Source organism: Hermetia illucens, chromosome 6 (assembly GCF_905115235.1).
Source record: "Hermetia illucens chromosome 6, iHerIll2.2.curated.20191125, whole genome shotgun sequence".
Taxonomy (NCBI): Eukaryota; Metazoa; Arthropoda; class Insecta; order Diptera; family Stratiomyidae; genus Hermetia; species Hermetia illucens.
In genome coordinates this window covers 64703801-64721793 of record NC_051854.1, presented here as the reverse complement: position 1 = coordinate 64721793, position 17993 = coordinate 64703801, and the positions used below count along the sequence as shown (strand labels likewise).

Sequence of the window (17993 nt, the reverse complement as noted above, 5' to 3'; positions counted from 1 at the left end):
AGTTTCCCAAGTCTTAAGATTCACGCAAGACTACATTGATCCAGGCTCCTGGTTTCGACCTGATACGGAACGGTTTGCATCACGATCCCGACGGATGGTCAAGAACCTACGTTTGCCACCTCCGATAAATCTGCCCCCCTAACTATTAAAACTATTTAAGAAACTTCTACTATTCAAGCAACAACAGCACTTGGATGAAAAGTTATTCCTCAGTTTCGATTCAGAAGAAAACATGGAACTGTTGAACAAGTTCATCAATTAGTCTTCGAGATAAGTTATGCTTTGAAAGGTAGAAAGTACTTCTCCTTCTAAAAAATACTGATCGCGAAGTGGCCGATCCGATTGCTCGTACGGCGTCGGTCAGTTGAAACCCTACTGAACTCATGGTAGGCTTTGTGCTCGAACAATGTGCCACCAATGACAAGGCGGTGGAAGTTGCGCAAATCCACGAACCTCCCACCATTATAGTTACGGTTGTCAGTTCTGGCAATCAGATCAGGAGAGAGCGCCTTGCGATAGCCGTTAGAAGCAATCCGAAATCGGATTCGTGTCGGCTACCACTTGGTTATCCAAAGTACAAAAACACATTACTGTAAGAAGAAGAGGATTACTCTCCAAAGTCCCACCATCGTACTTCGTTGCAATTCCTGCTCAGATTGGAGAAAGCAGAATGCTCGCTCGCGAGGACCTCGCTATAATTGTCGAGGAGCGTGCACACATTCCAGAAACCAATCTTAGTTCGTTTTCAACTGCCAAAGGTCGTTGCCGTGACGTCAGTTCCGTTTTAAAATTTGCAGGTTGCTAGCCCATAAATTTCTATTAATTATTCCTTTTAGTCGCCTCTTACGACAAGTAGCGAAAGCTTTGAGTGTATTCTTAAGCCCCATTTGCCATTTAAGATAAATTTACTACATACGCAGATAGAATACTAATCGATGATTACCGCATGGGGGTGGCAGCCGAAGTACTGGATGAAGAAACAGGAAAGTGGGTAGAAGGAAACACAGTGTGTCCGTTGCACTATCGAGAATTCTGGCTGTTTACATCTCGCGCTCTCGAAGTTGCCGGATTACCGAACATGCCGAACTAACGAACTCCCGGATTATCAAGGCTGTACTGTATTGTGTTATTTATGAGAAAGGCAATATTCTACTTCTTTTTTCCTGGCTGTTCGCCTCTGGCAAATTTCGTGTGTGGTTTATGATCTGAGATTTTCAGAGTGCAAGGATGTTGACACCTCTGAAAGGAGTTCCTTTACTGCACTATTTCGATAAAAAGACGACGCTTTCTAAGATGCAGAAGGATATTCCAGTTTCGTTATTGAACCGTTTCGGTTTTATCTGCCGTTTGATGGACTGGCCTTGGATAATACTGTTTCTTCTGGGTCTTTCTCAGAGTTTGACATAACCTCCAGGCTGGAGCGTCGTCGGTAGGATTCGGCAGGGAAACTGTTGAGAATATTTATAGTGGGCACTTCAATACTTCGCCCCTGTTAACAAAGTGTAGTATGCAATTATTATATTGTATAATACAAATTAGTAACATGTGAGATAAAATGACTTAAGCAACATGGAAGTATTTGAGGAAAATTAAACAGTTAATTTCAAATATGTCAGACTAATAATGGAGTTTTTACACACCTGATCCTTCCCCCGTTAAAAAAATGACTTACGATGGGTATAAAATTCAGTGGCGTGTTCGAGTATTCATTCCTCACTAAACGCAGCCTTATCATAAGCAGATATTTTCCACACTGTCAAGTATTTAACGAGAGAAACTAGTATTTATCCTGTCACCATGCTGGTGGGTTAGTGTGCATAGAGTCCTGCAAATATAGGATAGTTATTGTGATTGCACCAGTTCAAGTGAGTCCTTTCCTGCATGCATCCAATTCGATTAAAAAGTAGAAAGTATAAAAAGATATAGTGCGAAGTTGAAATGTCTGCAAAAAATCGAAAGATATTATTTGGTTCGAAAAATTATTCGGAGAACAAAGTTGAAAGTATCCGGGCTTTTGGAATCGTTTACTTTACGTTGAAGTTACAAGGAATGTTTATAACAGAGGACTATTGCTGGAGACACAAAATATACGTTGTTATCAATTATATCCTCACCAATATTTTCTATTACTCCTCATACATCATTGAACTGTTTTTCGTAAAAAATCTTAGGCAGTTATTAGAGAACGTTCCAATGAACGTTTGTTTGACAGCCTGCACCATTAAATTCTTTGTTATTCTGAGACTGAGACCCAGCCTCATTGAAATCAATAAACAGTTGAAATATCCAGTCGACCTATGACGGGCAAGCAAAAGGATCAACTGAGAAGGGCAATCAAGTTTTCCAGGTTAATTTCACTAAGTCTTATGGTGTATTATGTTGGCGGGAATTTAGTGCACGCTCTTGCTGCTGCGCTTTCGAATGGCACCAAACTTGGATTCGAAACCTGGTTCCCTTTTGATTGGAAAAAGAGTGGCTTTCGTTACTGGGTTTCGCTATTTATACAGACCATATTTCAAGTACAAATGTCGCTGGAGCAGGTACCAAATGATTCCCTTGGGGCGTTGTGCCTTTGTGTATTGAGTGCACATTTACAAATAGTAATGGAACGGTTTGCAAATATTCACTATGACCCTGAGAAAACAGAGGAGGAAAGTTTCCAAGACTTTATACAGTGTTTAGAGGATCACCGGATCATCATGGAGTAAGCGAGTGGCAATAATAGAGCAATATGTAGTATTTGTCTTTTTATTTACCTTTACAGTATCTTCAAAGTGATACAGAATAGTATTTCCTTCACAATTTTCATTCAATTTATCACATCAATTATCGTATTTTCAACCTCGGGCCTGATATATCTCAAATTCTCACCATCGTTAACTGAAACTGTGGCAGTGTTTCTATTCATGACAGCAGAAATTATACAAATTTTTCCATCGTGTTACTATTCAGATAAGTTTATGGAAAAAACGGATCGAATGGTCTTCATGCTCTACTCGTCGAACTGGATGGACATATCACCAAGATTTCGAAAGCATCTTATTATATTCATGCAGATGACGCAGGAGAAGAAAATTATATTGGCTGGAAAACAAATACCAATAACCTTGGATACTTTCATGTCGGTAAGTAAGGATATGAGGTTTTGCCTGAAGTTATTTAGACCTGAGTCTGCTGGGGTTTTTCTCTTTCTGTGGATAGACTGAATCACTTTTTCTATCTAAACATGTTCATATTTATCATTTCGGAGGTTTCACGTATCTTCCGGCAACATGGGGCATAACATCGACTTCCATCTGTTTATGTGGATTTATCTGCCTTATTTCCTCTTGCCTGGCCCCACGATCATCTACCTTTTACACACTGCGCGGAATTACATACCTGATGACCTGCAACAGTGCGATTTCAGGATCATCTATCCCTTTTAGGATACAGTTTGTTGTGAAGCTGTAATGACTTAGTGAATTGATGATGGTCAAAGACCATTGTTGGTGGCAGAAGTCGACCAAGGGAGGAGAATTATCGCAAAAACTGGCTCAGTTTCAGAGGCGGGAATGTGGCGGTACTATGACTGGTACTCAATATGTGCAGTTCGATGACAAAGGTTTCCAAGCTGGAAACCCCTGCTCTGTCCCTTTCTTCCCCAGCTTTTGCTTTCCCAGGTCCCAGCTTTTGCTTTCAGCACAGCGGTGCTGAGCCTTCGAATATCCTGCCCTCGATGGCTACTATTTTTGGGGTAGAGGCTAGCAACTTTTCCTCCGATGATACGCCCAGCATCTTCTTCCTCTATATTCGTCCTGACTAGCCTGGCTACAAAATCAAGGGCTTTAATTGAAACAGAAGATGCCCAAGATATTTAGAGTCCGTATATAAGACCAAGGTCTCCATTGGCCACGTAGCTCCGGGCGTATGTCGTTCCAATTTGGTTTGAAGTCCAATTATCCTTTTGCAGGTCCATTTGCGCTTAAAACTTGATCAGTAGGTAAACAAATCCTCACCAGTTGGATGAACCTACTCCCAACCCCCTCTCCCTTCAAGCAGCCACCGTGGAGAGATCGTATGAGGTCTAGCACATTGTGCAACCTTAACCTTAAGCAAAATTAAAGCAGGTCAAGTTCAAAATGATTCTCTAATATGTAAGTCCTGGGAGAGATGTGTTTGATCTTTTTATCTGCCTAGAAACATTCGATCAGTATTTTATATAGTATACCAGGGTGCGGCAGCATAACTTCCTTTTTTCAAAACTCAATAAAAACTATTGTATGCATCGGAAAATATTTATTTATTTTTTATGATGTAGGTACATGTCTAAAGTTTTTATTTACATTGTTTTGAAGAACAAATCTGTTAGTGACGTCCCCCATTCCCCATACATTGCGTAAACCGATTTCTGGCGTTTGTCATGACTCTTGTTAGCATAGCAGGTGTTATGTTGGCAATTTCTTCTTGGATGTTGGTCTTCAAATCTTGTAGGGTTCTTGGACGGTTAACATAAATACGGGATTTCAAAAAACCCCATAGAAAAAAATCACAAGGGGACAGATCGGGAGAGCGTGTCGGCCATTCCAAATCGCCTCTAATTGAGATAAGGCGCTCTGGAAAGTGTTCCCTCAAAACAGCCATCGATGCTCTTGAAGTGTGTGCTGTTGCACCGTCTTGTTGGAACCAAGTGTCCCCCAAATCCAAATTTTCTAGCCGTGGGAAAAAAAATTCTGTAGCATGTTTACATACTGGTCCGAATTCACTGTCACTGTAACCTCATTTGCCTCAAAACACCAGGGACCAATAATTCCAGCTGAGGAAATTGCACATCACACTGTGACTTTGGGTGAATGCAAAGGCTTTTGACGCAATTCTCGAGGGTTGGTGTCAGCCCAGTAGCGCATGTTTTGTTTATTAACCGACCCACACAAACGAAAATGGGCTTCATCGCTAAAAAAAACAATAGCATCCTCGGGAACGACATCAAGAAGAAGCTCACACGCGTTCATCCGAGAATTGAAGTCACGTTCTCAAAGTTCCTGCACTATCGCCATCTTATAGGGGGACTCCAGTTCTTCCTTTTGTCGCACTTGCAGTTTGTCTGAATGTAGTGACCCATGTAACAATTGATTTGCGGTCTGGGACGGGAGCCAACGGGGCTAAATTAAAGCGATTCCGAAATGCACGCTGTGTTGCAATAACCGAACATCCGCTTGAAAAGTAAACCTCAACGGCAAAGGCACGCTCCTCACTATTCCAACGCATGATGGCGACTGAACCATGTCGGGACAAAACTTTACAGTATCCCCTCTTTAACGAGACCACTAGCGCTCCGCTATGACATCAACTAACTGAGTGGCGCGCATTTTAAAAAAGGAAGTTATGCTGCCGCACCCTATAGTATACTATTAATAAACAGCATCACGTACCTTATTCTTAGCATTTCTAGGATTAGTAGTATATCTCTCAACTGTGTCTTAAATATATGTTTTTCATTATTGCACAGGTAATCAAGGCTATGTACACAATGTTGATGATCTTGAACTCAACAGAGTAACGAATAATAAGGACTTCTTTTATAAGAAACATTAAGATTTGAATTAAACTAACTGTAGTTCTAGAAGTTATAGAAATTTGTAACTGCAATCTACATTTGTTTATTTAGGGCACTCAATAATTCTAGAAAATAAAATAGAATTTGAATGGTTCAGTAAATAAAAGTTTGTAACGATAAACACCATAAACCCGTTTTCATTTCATGGTCTCTCACTATTTTAATCAATCTTTTTGACAGAATGACAATATTCTCACTCCAATTCTAAGATATTCCGCCCTATTGCCGTACAATTTAATCATTGATGCGAGGCTATTCTCCTCCGATCTATTCCAATGTCATTGTTAGTTTTGAAGTAGTCTTTTTTGTCACCATTCGATTCTGTCAGATTTTTTTAGCGATACTTATTGTTCTTTGTCACAAACAGGACAATCCGCTCTTCAGGAGATACTTTGTGACCAATTTTGTGAAAAACGTGTCATCTCACCAAACATTGAATACAGGTAACGTTGTTGACTAAAACCAATTCGGGCCTAAATATTGGTATAAGCTACCGGAATATGGAAATGCTAATGATAATAAGTCCTATCCTGGTGACTATCTCTGCTTGTCATGCTCCCGGGAATCTCGTTGAATCAAATGCTATTCAAGTCCAAGTCAAGTTCGTATCTCTGCAGTGTGTCCACAGATTCAATTCCTACAGCACTCGGTCAAAACTGCCTTTGTCCATATCCTGAAGACGATCTACCCATTTTTTATTTTTCACCGTCGAGAAGTTACTTCGCTGTTCCTCAGGGAAGCGGGTTATGGACAGTTTTCTTCTCTGGAGTTGAAAGATGTGACTCTCCCGTCTATATTGATCATATTTGGATAGTTCCTATTCACCTTCTGTACATCTCTCTTATTCACAAGGCAGCCTAGATCTCTTATTTCAAGGGTGGATGTCGATTCGAGGCAGGAAACTACTGCTTTCGTAGGATTTTTAGATAACTTCAGCCTTCGACCTAAGATCGGCGCGTGTACCACCGGTTTGAATCCAGACAGATTTAATATCTCTCCCAGCCTATTCTGACTTGGCATTTTTCTGAAATTTTTGAATTTCTGCATTTTGCCAGTTCTGCTTTCCTTTGATGCTTTTTTGCTGTCATAGTTAACTTTAACTTTGTTGTGGGTTGGTCCTACCTGGATTGACATAAATCCTTATCGTGAAACTAAGATCAGGTGCTAGTCAGGAGTTACTCTGAACTGAATCTGCCATATTAATTTAATGGGATCACAGCTTTGAACGTATTTCATAATTTTTGCTGTAATGTGCGCTTGATAGCGGTTTTTACGCCACCCCGGTCGTGTATACAAAAGTATCAGAATTCCATGGCCATGGTTCATATGGAACCTACTGGCCCTAAAAGATTCTCAAGCCATTCGCAGTATTTCTTCCTAATGTTTTTAAGGTTTTGTGTAAAACAAAACCTTATTAAAATCGATTCAATGTCGGTCTGTCTGTCTGTCTGACTGTCTGTCTGTCTGTCACACGCATTTTTCTCCAAAACGGCTAAACCGATCCTAACAAAATTTGGTGGACAGATGGGATCTATGAAATCCCACGCATACAGTGAGTCGCATAAATTTAGGTGGAGTTTAAAGGGGGGATTCAAAAATTTTTTTCACCGGATATAGTTGTGTAGGATATCAAATGAAAGGTCTCGATTTGTACTTTCCGAAACTGATATTGGTTTTGACATAAATTGCAAAGTGCGTGAGTAATGAGTCAAAATGTACGCACTTGAAGTGAGACAGGACTCATTCTCGGAAACTACCCAACCTAAAAATCTGGAAAAAATCGGAGTGATGCGCCTAGATGAAATCTAGGCTTCAAAATATGTCCCATTCCGATATCTGCTCAAATAAACTTACTAATGGTATATTACTACTTTTTAGAAATTTACTGGAAAACCCCCCTTAGATTCATCCTAGGACTTCCGAATTTTGTGCCAGCATAGGGGACAATATTTCGTATATATGTGCTAAATTTCATGGAAATCTGGCAATTAACGCCAAAGTTATAGCAGTTCAAACTTAGCAATTTCGAGTGAGTTTACTGCTTCCAAAGCCATGCAAATCAGATGCTGACGTCATAATTACCTGGAATAATTGACATTCGCGTGGAATATTAAAGTCACATTTATGAAGAATCTATTTATTTATATTTGATGTTGGTTAAATTGTTGGCATTTCCTAATAATATTAAACTCAGAGTGTGAAGCGTATGAGGTTGACTATTTCAATACAGGGCTTTCCATTAAATGATTTATTTAAATTACTTTCTAAAAAATAGATGCCAATAGAATTTTTAACTACGTGACACGGAACTGTCAGGCTCACCGCTCCTCACATCTTCTTCTTTTTCTTCAGCCTTCAGTTTACAAGCGGGGTCGGCTCGTCGTGATCGGTTTCGTCATTTTATTTTATCAAATGCCTGATGTAATCGCGAGACCTTCAAATCCCCATCCAGTGTATCATGCGACCATTTTTTTGGCCGGCTTTTTGGTTGCTTACCACTGACTTCGATGTTGTCACCAACACTGGTTGTTGAATTCTCGTTAGCGTGAATTACGTGACCACACCATCGAAAACGCCTCTCTTGCAGTTTATCCACGATCGGTGCAAACCCATATCGATCGCGGATATTCTCATTTCAGACGTAATCAAAACGTGTCACACCACCAGTGCAATGCAACATCTTCGTCCCCATTACCGCAAGACGCCGTTCATTGTCCTTTATAGTCAACACTCAAACTGTAGAGAGCGACAGACGGACGACATTGCAGTAAATTTTATATTTGGGCCGTGCGCTGATACGTCGATCACAAAGAACACCAGTTGCGGAATGTCACTTCATCCAGGTGGCGTTAATGCTTGAAACATTTCATTACGCAGTTCTCCATTGGCTGGTGGCATTGACTCGAGATATTTAAACCGCTCAGTTCTTCCAATGGCAGTAATCTGCCTCTCCAGATATTTAAACCGCTGAGTTCTGGCAATGGTGGTAACCTGCCCAGAACTGAGCGGTTTAAATATATCGGGTCAATGCTATAAGCCAATGGAGAACTACATTATGCTCCTCACATAGGAAAACACAAAACCTTTTATACCTGAAGCGTCAAGCTTCCGGTTTCCCGACTTGTTTTATTATATTTTCAGCTACGTGTGACGTATTCCGTTTCGTCCATGCCCTTTGGGAAAATCGCTTTGCTTGTAGACAAAAGATCTCAATATTTTCATTTTTAGTTGCACACGTTTTTGCGACATTGTAGCGTCAAATGCCTTAGTTATATGCTTAGATAGCTACGCCTTCTTTTCTGTTGCGGTTTCCTTCGAACCGTGACGAATGTCTCCTCCACCCAGAGAATCAACCAATTCTTTTTATATTTTACTTCTGGAACGCCTCCACTTCCATTGCCAAGAAAAATGGCTTGATGGTTGGTGTAAATATACTACTTACTGTCAGATCATTCCTATTACCAACGAGGTATTGACGTAAATCAGATTAATGGTCCAACCTGAGGATACCTGGCTCCATAAGGGTTTCGTGTAGGATTGGGCGCTTGGTGTTCGTCACTCGGCTTGACTACTTCAAGACCCCGGCATTGAAATTATCTGGAACTAATTTAGGCTCTTGCCTCTAAAACTTAACACCAACTGGCAACTGGCGACATATTTGCGCGGTTACTGCTGTAGTAGTAAGTAACATAATAGCTAGAGGAAGTACGAACACACCAAAGACCACTTTGAAAGCTTGGTCGACAGAGAGCGGATTGGTTTCCGCTCTGGATCCATCTCGACATGGATAGAGAAAAGCTGGGATCCGGCACTGTGACTCAGTGAGTTGTTTAATTGGAATATTGTGGCAAGATTGGCAAGGAACCAATGTGGAAAAAGAAAAGTAGTCCTGTAGAATTCTCAAATTGTCCCCCGATGTGTTTGCTGTCCCATACCATGAAGATTTTCAAACGTATTCTTGACACCCGTTTTCGCGAAATCTTTCAACTAAGCATGAATCAAAGCGGGGTTGTCAAGAAACACAGTGAGAAGCCTCGCCCTCTTTCCATGCATTTTTGTATCCAGAGCAAGCGTTTGACCGTGTGCCACACGAACTCATCCGGTATACTTTAAGAAAACACCTATCACCAGAAGAACTCGTGCGTGGCTTAAATTGCTTCACTTCGATCCGAAAAGTAAAGTTCGAAGTGAGGAGGGTATAGCAAAGCCGCTTCGTGTTTATGTCGGTGTACGAGAAGGCTGCGCCCTCTCACCACTCTGTGGATGAGAAATGTCACCCCGCGGAACGCGTAAGAAAGCTGGAAAAAACCAAGAACGAATGGATAGGTTTTAAGAAACTGCAAAAAATATTTACGTAGGTTTTGTATACTCAATTAATGGGCATATATTGCATTTAGTTTCTATCATCATCATCAACGGCGCAACAACCGGTATCTGGTCTAGGCCTGCCTTAATAAGGAACTCCAGACATCCTGGTTTTTCGCCGAGGTCCACCAATTCGATATCCCTAAAAGCTGTCTGGCGTCCTGACCTACGCCATCGCTCCATCTTAGGCAGGCTCTGCCTCGTCTTCTTTTTCTACCATAGATATTGCCCTTATAGACTTTCCGGGCTGGATCATCCTCATCCATACGGAATAAGTGACCCGCCAACCGTAACCTATTGAGTCGGATTTTATCCACAACTTGACGGCCATGGTATTGCTCATAGATTTCGTCGTTATATAGACCATCCTCATGTAGGGGGCCAAAAATTCTTCGGAGGATTCTTCTATCGAACGCGGCCAAAAGTACGCAATTCTTGAAGACTGGCAAGACCATTTTCTTGTACAGTAAGAGCTTTGACCTTATGGTGAGACGTTTCGAGTGGAACAGTCTTTGTAAGCTGAAATAGGCTCTGTTGGCTGACAACAACTGTGCGCGGATTTCATCATCGTAGCTGTTATCGGTTGTGATTTTCGACCCTAGATAGGAGAAATTGTCAACGGTCTGAAGGTTGTATTCTCCTATCCTTATTCTTCTTCGTGTTTGACCAGTGCGGTTTGATGTTGTTGGTTGGTTCGTCTTCGGTGCTGATGTTGCCACCATATATTTTGTCCTGCCTTCATTGATGTGTGGTCCAAGATCTCGCGACGATAGCTGTCTGCTCGATCTGGATGAAGGCAGTTTGTACGTCTCGGCTGGTTCTTCCCATGATGTCGATATCGTCAGAATAGGCCAGTAGTTGGGTGGACTTAAAAAGGATCGTACCTCTTGCATTTACCTCAGCATCACGGATCACTTTCTCCAGGGCCAGGTTAAAGAGGACGCATGATAGGGCATACCCTTGTCGTAGACCGTTGTTGATGTCGAATGGTCCTGAGAGTGATCCTGCTGCTTTTATCTGGCTTCGCACATTGGTCAGGGTCAGCCTAGTCAGTCTTATTAATTTCGTCGGGATACCGAATTCTCTCATGGCCGTGTACAGTTTTACCCATCAGTTTCTATGAATAGCATAAAGAGATCCGTCACTGTCGAGACGCCGTTTAGCAACGGATCATTCTTGGAAGTTTGGTCTGACTCAAAGGTGTTTCTGGAAACCCCAAGAATGGAACTGGCTTAATGGGCTCTCCGCGTTAGAAATTGACTATGTGTTTCTTTCAGGTGGAAGTAGTAGTTTTACCTGGACAATTAGCATATCCGTGTCCGGATGGCTCAAGTAGTAGTAGCGGAAGATTGTGGTTCAAATCTGAGTGGGAGCAGAGGGATTTGTTATCGAGACTTGCTGTCGGATACCAATTGACTCAGCTGTGAATGGGTACCTGAGTTAATTCACATTGCTTCAACAGTGTACCGTTATGGTCTTGAATGAAGTGCTCTAACACATTTCAAGGCCCTGATCCAATATGAATTGTTGTGCCAAGGATTATTATTATAATTAACATATCCGTTGAAAAAAAAACAAATTGGGAAGGCTCATTTATTAATTGTAATGACTAAAAAATCGAATTCTAACAAGGATGCAAAGAAAATGCAGTGATTGGCTGACACTTCACGTGACGTCACAAGACGAGTAGTTTGAATTTTAGTTAGATGAAAGCGATTTAGTATTTGCTGTTTCCGACTTTTGAAGAACAATCCGAGATGTACAGTAACGTCACCATGTTTTACGTGGGTACCTGTCCCGTGGACTTAATCCCACGGTCTTCTTAAGACACGGATTGATTCTGTGACCGCAATGGATGCAAGACCTACCCAAATCTCTACCGAACTAAGGAGTACGGCACCCGGTTTGAAACGCAACACCACGCTGAGAACCGGAGGTCTCTGTTCGCTTGAACGCAACCACAACCCTCATGAAGCCCCCACTAGGGGGCCAACCGCAAACAACCGAGTTGAACGCACATACAACAGGAGTTTACCTGAAGTATATTAATTCAGAGGCTATCCCGGTTCCCATGGTACCAGTATACCCCTGGTAAGGTTTCGTGACCTATTGCCACTTCAGATGAGTCCTCGTGCAGAATCGGGTCTGATCGCCCTAATTAGGTCTTTGGAGCATTCGCTTACTCCATCACGGCCGGCCAATGTGATACAGTGTCTCCCGTTGCCACCACTATGGAGGTTCTCCTCGGCCGCTTGGTGTTGGTGCGGCCAACAGGGTTGCCACCCCGTCTTCCTTCCCGCCACCTCTGAGCACCAACCCGAGATGTACCGTCTACTTTCATCCAGATCGAGGAGGTGGTGCGAGATCTCGGGCTGCACATTAATGAAGACAAGACGAAGTCCAAGCTAGTCAGCGTCAAAGAATAAGGAACCAACGACATCAAATCGCACCGGTCAAACGAGGATAATAAAGATGGAAGACTATAACTTTAAGACCATAGAAAATTTCTCCTATCTATAGTCGAAAATCACAACCGGTAACAGTTATGACGATGATATTTCAACTTGGAAAAATTTTTTCCTCGAAATGTCTCACCATAGAGCCAAACCTCTTACTGTACAAGACTATGATCTTGCCAGTCCTTGCGTATTCCTCGGAAACCTAGATTCTTAGCAAGAAAAAAAATTGCAAACTCTTGTCCATGTTCGAAGCAAGAATCTTTGGAAGAATTTTTGGTCCCCTACATAAGGATGGACGATTCCATACCCTACATAACGACGAAATCTCTGAGCGAAACTATGACCGTCAGGTTGTGGATAAAATCCGGCTCAACTTTTATACTCCGGGAAACTACTTTGCACCATTGACAAAATCTCCTTACTGGCATTATAGTCATCTGTTCACTGTTCTCCTTACTAAATATTCGCACTCGTTTTCTGTGTGGAAGGAAAATAACGCCCGGTCTTCAACTGAAACATGAAAATGAATAACAGTGACACAAAATTCGAACGCAAACATATTTCATTAATGAAGATGGAGTTTCGGTTTATAGTGTGGCCGGATAGTAGAGGGGTTAGAGAGCAAGGCTGTCGTACGGCAGGTCGCGTTTCAAATCTCACTGGTAGCAGCGGAATTTGTATCGTGATTTGACGTAGGATACCAGTTGAGTCAGCTGTGAATGAGTACCTGAGTCAAATCAGAGTAATATTCTCGGGCGAGCGCAATGCTGACCACATTGCCTCCTACAGTGTACTGTAATCCTGTAGTGTACCGTTACGATCTTGAATGAAGTGCTCTAACATACTTCAAGGCCTTGATCCAATATGGATTGTTGCACCAACGATTATTATTATTATTATTAGGTTTATAAAATGTTAGCTCACATTGGAGTGATCCTCATATAAACTTCACTGGAAAGAAACCGGATTTCGGCTTTCAACTGGGTTTTTGTGAAGTTCTTTGTGCATCTAGGCAAGGACAATATTTGACCGTCCTTCTTGATACATCTCGTTCTCTGCCAAAATTAACTTTGGTACTTTAATATTTTCATGAGTGACTGTCAGCTGCCGATCTACTGAAGCTTTCTTACTTGACTTGTGACGTCACCCATCGCAGACTTTTTGGTGAGTTTGAATTTGGTTGAAATTGCAAATGCAAACATGTTTTTTCGAAAAACGGTCTATGAGAGGTTTGTTAGAATGAATTATATAAACGGATTTCGTCATTAGTGAAAATAAAGCGCGAGTCTGTTATTTCAAAAGAATACAGTCTAGTTGAAGGGCGAGGTGTATCCCATTCTATTGGTCAGAAACACTGCCGGTATTACACTATAACGGAGCCGATGGAATTACAGCTGAATTGGTTAAATATGGAGGCGATCAGTTACACCTAGTGGTTCATCAACTAGTGCTCAAGGTATGGGACAGCGAATCAATGCCTGACGATTGGCAAAGAGGCATTATCTGTCTCATACATAAAAAGGGAGATATCACACAGTGCAGCAATTATAGAGGTATCACGTTGCTGAGTACCATCTACAAGATATCCTCCGCTATTTTGCTAGGCCGGATAGCCCCATACGCCCACAACATCATTCGCCCATACCAAAGAGGCTTCACTCCAGGCAAATCAGCAACAGATCAGATTTTCTCTGTGCGGCAAGCGATAGAAAAACTGTTGGAATATGGCCACCAGTTGCACCATCTGTGCATCAACTTTAAAGCCGCCTATGATAGCATAGCCAGGCTAAAACTGTACACGGCCATGAGAGAATTCGGTATCCCGACGAAATTAATAAGACTGACTAGTCTGACCCTGACCAATGTGCGAGGCCAGATAAAAGCAGCAGGATCACTCTCAAGATCATTCGACATCAACAACGGTCTACGTCAAGGGGAAGCCCTATCATGCGCCCTCTTTAATCTGACCCTCGAGAAAGTGATCCATGATGCTGATGTAAATGGAAGAGGTACAATCCTCTTTAAGTCCACCCAACTACTGGCCTATGCTGACGATATCGACATCATGGGAAGAACCACCCGAGACGTACAAACTGCCTTCATCCAGATCGAGCAGGCGGCGCGAGATCTTGGGCTGCTCATCAATGAAGGCAAGACAAAATATATGGTGGCAACGTCAGCACCGAAGACGAATCAACCAACAACATCAAACCGCACTGGTCAAACACAAACACGAAGAAGAGTAAGGATAAGAGAATACAACTTTGAGACCGTTGACAATTTCTCCTATCTAGGGTCGAAAATAACAACCGATAACAGCTACGATGATGAAATCCGCGCACGGTTGTTGTCAGCCAACAGAGCCTATTTCAGCTTACAAAAACTGTTCCGCTTGAAACGTCTCATCATATGGTCAAAGCTCTTACTGTACAAGATATGATCTTGCCAGTCCTCATGTATTAATCGGAAACTTGGGTTCTTAGCAAGAAAAATTGCGAACTCTTGGCCGCGTTCGAGAGAAGAATCCTCCAAAAAATTTTTGGCCCGTCTATAAGCGATACCATGACCATCCGATTCTGGATAAAATCGGGCTCAAAAGGTTACGGTGGGCGGGTTACTTAATCTGTATGGATGAGGAAGATCCCACCCGGAAAGTCTATAAGGGCAATATCTATGGTAGAAAAAGAAGATGAGGCAGACCCTGCCTAAGATGGAGCGATGGGGTAGGCCAGGACGCCAGACAGTTTTTAGGGATATCGAGTTGGTGGACCTCGGCGCAAAACCGGGGGGACCGGATACCGATTGTTGCGCCCTTGATGATGATGATTACACTATATGAATATATTCTAAGAGTCAATGTCATCAGCACTTGTAATTGTAATTAATTTGTATGACAAAAGAAAACAGATGCTTCTTACACTTGGCCGGCTGGGCGTTACCCTTCCAGCCTTTATAAGCATGCAATGAAGGACGAAGTCATGAAGATCGACATAACGAAACTATCAATTAGAAACGAACCGCTTCCCTCGGCAATCGATCTTGGAAGGAAATTGATATTACTCCATAAGTTGTCAATATGGAGCAGAGGAGGTGATGGGTGTGCATTTCATGTGCAGCTGTCCATCCTTCGTCCACTGGGACCAATATATCTCGGAGAGATCATATTCAAACAAAAATCTGGATGCCCCTTGTTATATCAGAGGGTAGTATAGTAACGCTCATAGATAGCATTACAGTTTGTCCGCATTGCCTCTGCTGAACGTAGTCTACTTCTTCCAGGTATTATAAATTCAATGAATAAAGGATGGGAAAAAACTTTAAACAATCAATAAATCGAAGGATCGGAGGGGCATCCTTGAGAATAAAACAGGTGGCGCCAACCATGTCACATTAAATATGCAAGGACCTTCTACTGTTGATTATGACATTCAATGATATATCGAAGTATTAATCCTTATTGTATGGATTTATGATATAAATGTATATTTTCTTTGCGGTCAGCTTATGCAGTCACCAAGCTAGTCCACAACTTTTTACATACAGGATGGTTAGTGTGTTTCGAACAGTCAATTGGTTTGCTTGCAGATTCGCTTGCTAATAAAAAGTTAGAAGTCTAAACCGACACAGTAAAAAGTTGCAATTTTTTCAAAAAATCGAAAGATGTTATTCGGTTCGAAAAATTCTTCGGTAAACAGAATTGAAAGCATCCAAGCTTTCGGAATCGTATATTTTTCGTTGAAGTTTCAAGGAATGCTTATAATGGAAGACTATCGCCTTCGAGACAAAATACACGTTGTTACCAATTATGTCCTTACCAATATTTTCTACTATTCCTCATTCATCATCGAATTGTTCTTCGTTAAGAATTTAAGGGAATTACTGGAAAATATTCCTATGAACATTTGTGTGACCGCCTGCTCCATCAAGTTCCTTGTAATTCTGAGACTAAGACCCAGCCTCATCGAAATGAATAAACAGCTGAAGCGTCTGGACAGTCGACCTATGACGGACAAACAAAAAGATAAATTGAGGAAAGAAATCAAATTTTGCAGGGTAGCTTCATTGATGGTTTTCATATATCATACTACATGGGGGTGAATTTTGCGGATGTCCTTCCTGCGGCACTTTCGCATAGCACGAAACTTGGATTTGAAACGTGGCTTCCTTATGATTGGCATAAGAATGCGTTTCGGTATTGGGGTTCGTTGTTTATACAGTACATATTTCAGCAGCAATTGGCCCTGCAAGATGTAGCCAATGATTTCATTGGGGTTTTGTATTTTTGTATGTTGAGTACCCATCTGCAGATAATAATGGAACGGTTTGCAGACATTCACTATGATCCTGAGAAAACAGAGGAGGAAACTTTGCAGGACTTTATACGGTGCCTAGAAGATCACCGTGTTATAATGGAGTAAGTACATATCTAGGTTCCAAAGCAAATGTATTTGTTTTTTAATTTGTCTACAGTCGAGTGATATACATCAATTTTTACTTTATTCGTCTTTGCAGCGTCTTCGAAATAATACAGAAAACTCTCTCTTTTACAATTTTCATTCAATTCATCGCATCCATTCTCGTATTTTCAACTTCCGGTGTAATATATCTCAGATTCTCACCACCGTTAACCGAAACTGCGGCAGTATTTATATTGATGGTAGGGGAAATTATACAAATCTATCCATCTTGTTACTTTTCAAATAAGTTTATGGAAAAAACGGATCAGATGGTCTTTATGCTCTACTCGTCAAACTGGATGGACTTATCACCAAGGTTCCGAAAATATCTTATTATATTCATGCAGATGACGCAGGGAAAGAAAATTATATTGGCTGGAAAACAGATACCAATAACTTTGGCTACTTTCATGTCGGTAAGTAAGGAAATTGGGACTAAATTTTTTAAACAATTTTACACAATCTCATTTCATACTCTTTTGGTTAATTTACTCAAAAACTATAATGCTACCCTGGGTAGTGCTCCATCTCGAGTAGGTTCCACTTCGCAGTTTTAACATTTCATACCAGTTCGTAATATAAATATATAATATTGAGGATTCAATCCTTCCAAAGGCTCAACCATTATTATCACATATATTTTCCTCAAATTTTGAAAATCAGTCAAATATATCTTCAAAGTATTTTTTCAAATATTGTATAGGTAATGAAGGCCATGTACACAGTGCTGACGATCATGAACCCATCAGAGTGAGGAATGGTAACGACATCTCTTATGGAAGTGCAGTTTGCGTCTACTTTTACCTTCGCGCACTCAATAATTTTACCAAATGCAATATCATGTGTAGCTTTCAGTCAATAAAATCTAACAAGTCGAAAAACCGGAAACTAGATGCTTTAGGTATAAAAGGTTTTGTGTTTTGCTTATATAAAAACATTTGAGTTGTCTAATTAGTACCTAGCACGTAATGAGTTCATTTTCGCGTGGTACTGACATTCAAAGACTTAGAATTTCCACTAAAGAGACAACTTTGACCCATGGTAACGTTGTTAGTGCGATTTCCATCAAACCATGGGGACCATATTTTATATTATAGTCTACATTGCCGCAAGATT

The 17993-nt window shown here is 41.2% G+C and overlaps 1 protein-coding gene across 4 annotated transcripts; it reads left to right on the top strand.

Moving 5' to 3' along the window:
* The first annotated feature begins 1875 nt into the window (after positions 1-1875).
* Positions 1876-17754, top strand: LOC119660455 (odorant receptor 33a-like). Of its 4 annotated transcripts, none has more exons than XR_005250427.1 (4): positions 1876-2704; positions 2765-3125; positions 17032-17293; positions 17581-17754. XR_005250427.1 is itself a non-coding variant. In XM_038069015.1 (4 exons), exons 1-3 carry the CDS (start codon positions 2298-2300, stop codon positions 16810-16812), a joined length of 831 nt encoding a protein of 276 aa, XP_037924943.1. In that variant the 5' UTR covers positions 1876-2297; the 3' UTR covers positions 16813-16834; positions 16933-17067. The 4 variants fall into 4 exon arrangements, 2 of the variants coding, with proteins under 2 accessions (XP_037924943.1, XP_037924944.1); XR_005250426.1 differs by having other exon boundaries at positions 16933-17293; XM_038069015.1 differs by lacking the exon at positions 17581-17754 and adding an exon at positions 16750-16834 and having other exon boundaries at positions 16933-17067.
* The last annotated feature ends 239 nt before the right edge of the window (positions 17755-17993 follow it).

What these genes read in the sequence shown, in the direction of transcription:
- LOC119660455 (XM_038069015.1), top strand. Translation starts at nt 2,298, where the DNA reads ATGACGGGCAAGCAAAAGGATCAACTGAGAAGGGCAATCAAGTTTTCC. An exon ending in GATCACCGGATCATCATGGA is followed by an intron (nt 2,705 to 2,764) that starts GTAAGCGAGTGG and finishes TTACCTTTACAG; the next exon opens with TATCTTCAAAGTGATACAGA. An exon ending in CCTTGGATACTTTCATGTCG is followed by an intron (nt 3,126 to 16,749) that starts GTAAGTAAGGAT and finishes AACGGTTTGCAG; the next exon opens with ACATTCACTATGATCCTGAG.